Raw genomic sequence first — 1601 nt, 5'->3', positions numbered from 1 at the left:
GATGTTGAGGAGCAGGTAGGCCAGACAGGGGGATCAGGAGTACCTGCTCCAGTAGAGGATGTTGAAGAGCAGGTAGGCCAGACAGGGGGATCAGGAGTACCTGCTCCAGTAGAGGATGTTGAAGAGCAGGTAGGCCAGACAGGGGGATCAGGAGTACCTGCTCCAGTAGAGGATGATGAAGAGCAGGCAGGCCAGACAGGGGGATCAGGAGTACATGCTCCAGTAGAGGATGATGAAGAGCAGGTAGGCCAGACAGGGGGATCAGGAGTACCTGCTCCAGTAGAGGATGTTGAAGAGCAGGTAGGCCAGACAGGGGGATCAGGAGTACCTGCTCCAGTAGAGGATGATGAAGAGCAGGTAGGCCTGAGGATCAGGAGTACCTGCTCCAGTAGAGGATGTTGAAGAGCAGGTAGGCCAGACAGGAGGATCAGGAGTACCTGCTCCAGTAGAGGATGATGAAGAGCAGGTAGGCCAGACAGGAGGATCAGGAGTACATGCTCCAGTAGAGGATGTTGAAGAGCAGGTAGGCCTGAGGATCAGGAGTACATGCTCCAGTAGAGGATGATGAAGAGCAGGTAGGCCAGACAGGGGGATCAGGAGTACATGCTCCAGTAGAGGATGTTGAAGAGCAGGTAGGCCAGACAGGGGGATCAGGAGTACATGCTCCAGTAGAGGATGTGGAAGAGCAGGTAGGCCAGACAGGAGGATCAGGAGTACATGCTCCAGTAGAGGATGATGAAGAGCAGGTAGGCCAGACAGGGGGATCAGGAGTACATGCTCCAGTAGAGGATGTTGAAGAGCAGGTAGGCCAGACAGGAGGATCAGGAGTACCTGCTCCAGTAGAGGATGTTGAAGAGCAGGTAGGCCATGGGGAACAGGATCCTGGAGTAGGAGTCGATCATGTAGCTGTTGCTCATGATGAAGCGCAGGTTGTGTTTGAGGGAGCGTCTGCGGCGCAGCCGGGTGCCCTCGGTGGGCGGGGCCTCGGTGGGCGGGGCCTCGGTCCCGGAGCTGGGCGACGGGGCGGCGGTCCCCTCCATGTTGGAGTCGCTGGCTGACAGCTCCGGGTACGGGGCCAGCTCAGGCTCGTCGTGGAAACATCCGTCGAACGCCATAGCTTCAGATGTGTTGAAGTGAGCTGGGATCTGGGTAGAAAGAGAGAAAGAAGGAATGTCATGTTGATTCCAAGACCAGCAGGGGGAGACACAACCATATTCTTCCCTCCCTGGCCTGCCAGAATCAGGGTTAGGGTTAGTTCCCTCCCTGGCCTGCCAGAATCAGGGTTAGGGTTAGTTCCCTCCCTGGCCTGCCAGAATCAGGGTTAGGGTTAGTTCCCTCCCTGGCCTGCCAGAATCAGGGTTAGGGTTAGTTCCCTCCCTGGCCTGCCAGAATCAGGGTTAGGGTTAGTTCCCTCCCTGGAAAGTGAAACAAAAATAATACAAAATGGCTAAAGAATGGATAAATCAGCGGGCAGTGTATAATGTGAGTTAACTTCGGTATTTACACTGAGCAATGAGTTAAACCAATTCAGCTCAGCTACCTAAGTACAATACACCCATGACCCCCGAGTGACCCCAGTGACCTTTCCCATCCTGAGTCTC

The 1601-nt window shown here is 55.1% G+C and overlaps 1 protein-coding gene across 1 annotated transcript in view; it reads right to left on the bottom strand.

Moving 5' to 3' along the window:
- Positions 1 to 821: 821 nt before the first annotated feature.
- LOC311318229 (gamma-aminobutyric acid receptor subunit rho-3-like) overlaps positions 822 to 1601 on the bottom strand; it is a gene marked incomplete at its 3' end in the record, with an annotated part of 15343 nt that continues 14563 nt past the window's right edge. Inside the window, exons 7-8 of the mRNA XM_084449493.1 lie at positions 1583 to 1601; positions 822 to 1145 (exon numbers count right to left, since the gene is read on the bottom strand). The exon at positions 1583 to 1601 is cut by the window's right edge and continues 175 nt beyond it. Of these exons, the coding sequence (XP_084305619.1) occupies positions 822 to 1145; positions 1583 to 1601 (343 nt within the window). The remainder of the gene's footprint in view (positions 1146 to 1582) is intronic.

Source organism: Borostomias antarcticus, assembly GCF_949987555.1.
Source record: "Borostomias antarcticus genome assembly, chromosome: 15".
Lineage (NCBI taxonomy): Eukaryota > Metazoa > Chordata > Actinopteri > Stomiiformes > Stomiidae > Borostomias > Borostomias antarcticus.
The sequence above is the reverse complement of the archived record's forward strand: the minus strand, read 5'-3'. Positions and strand labels throughout refer to the sequence as shown.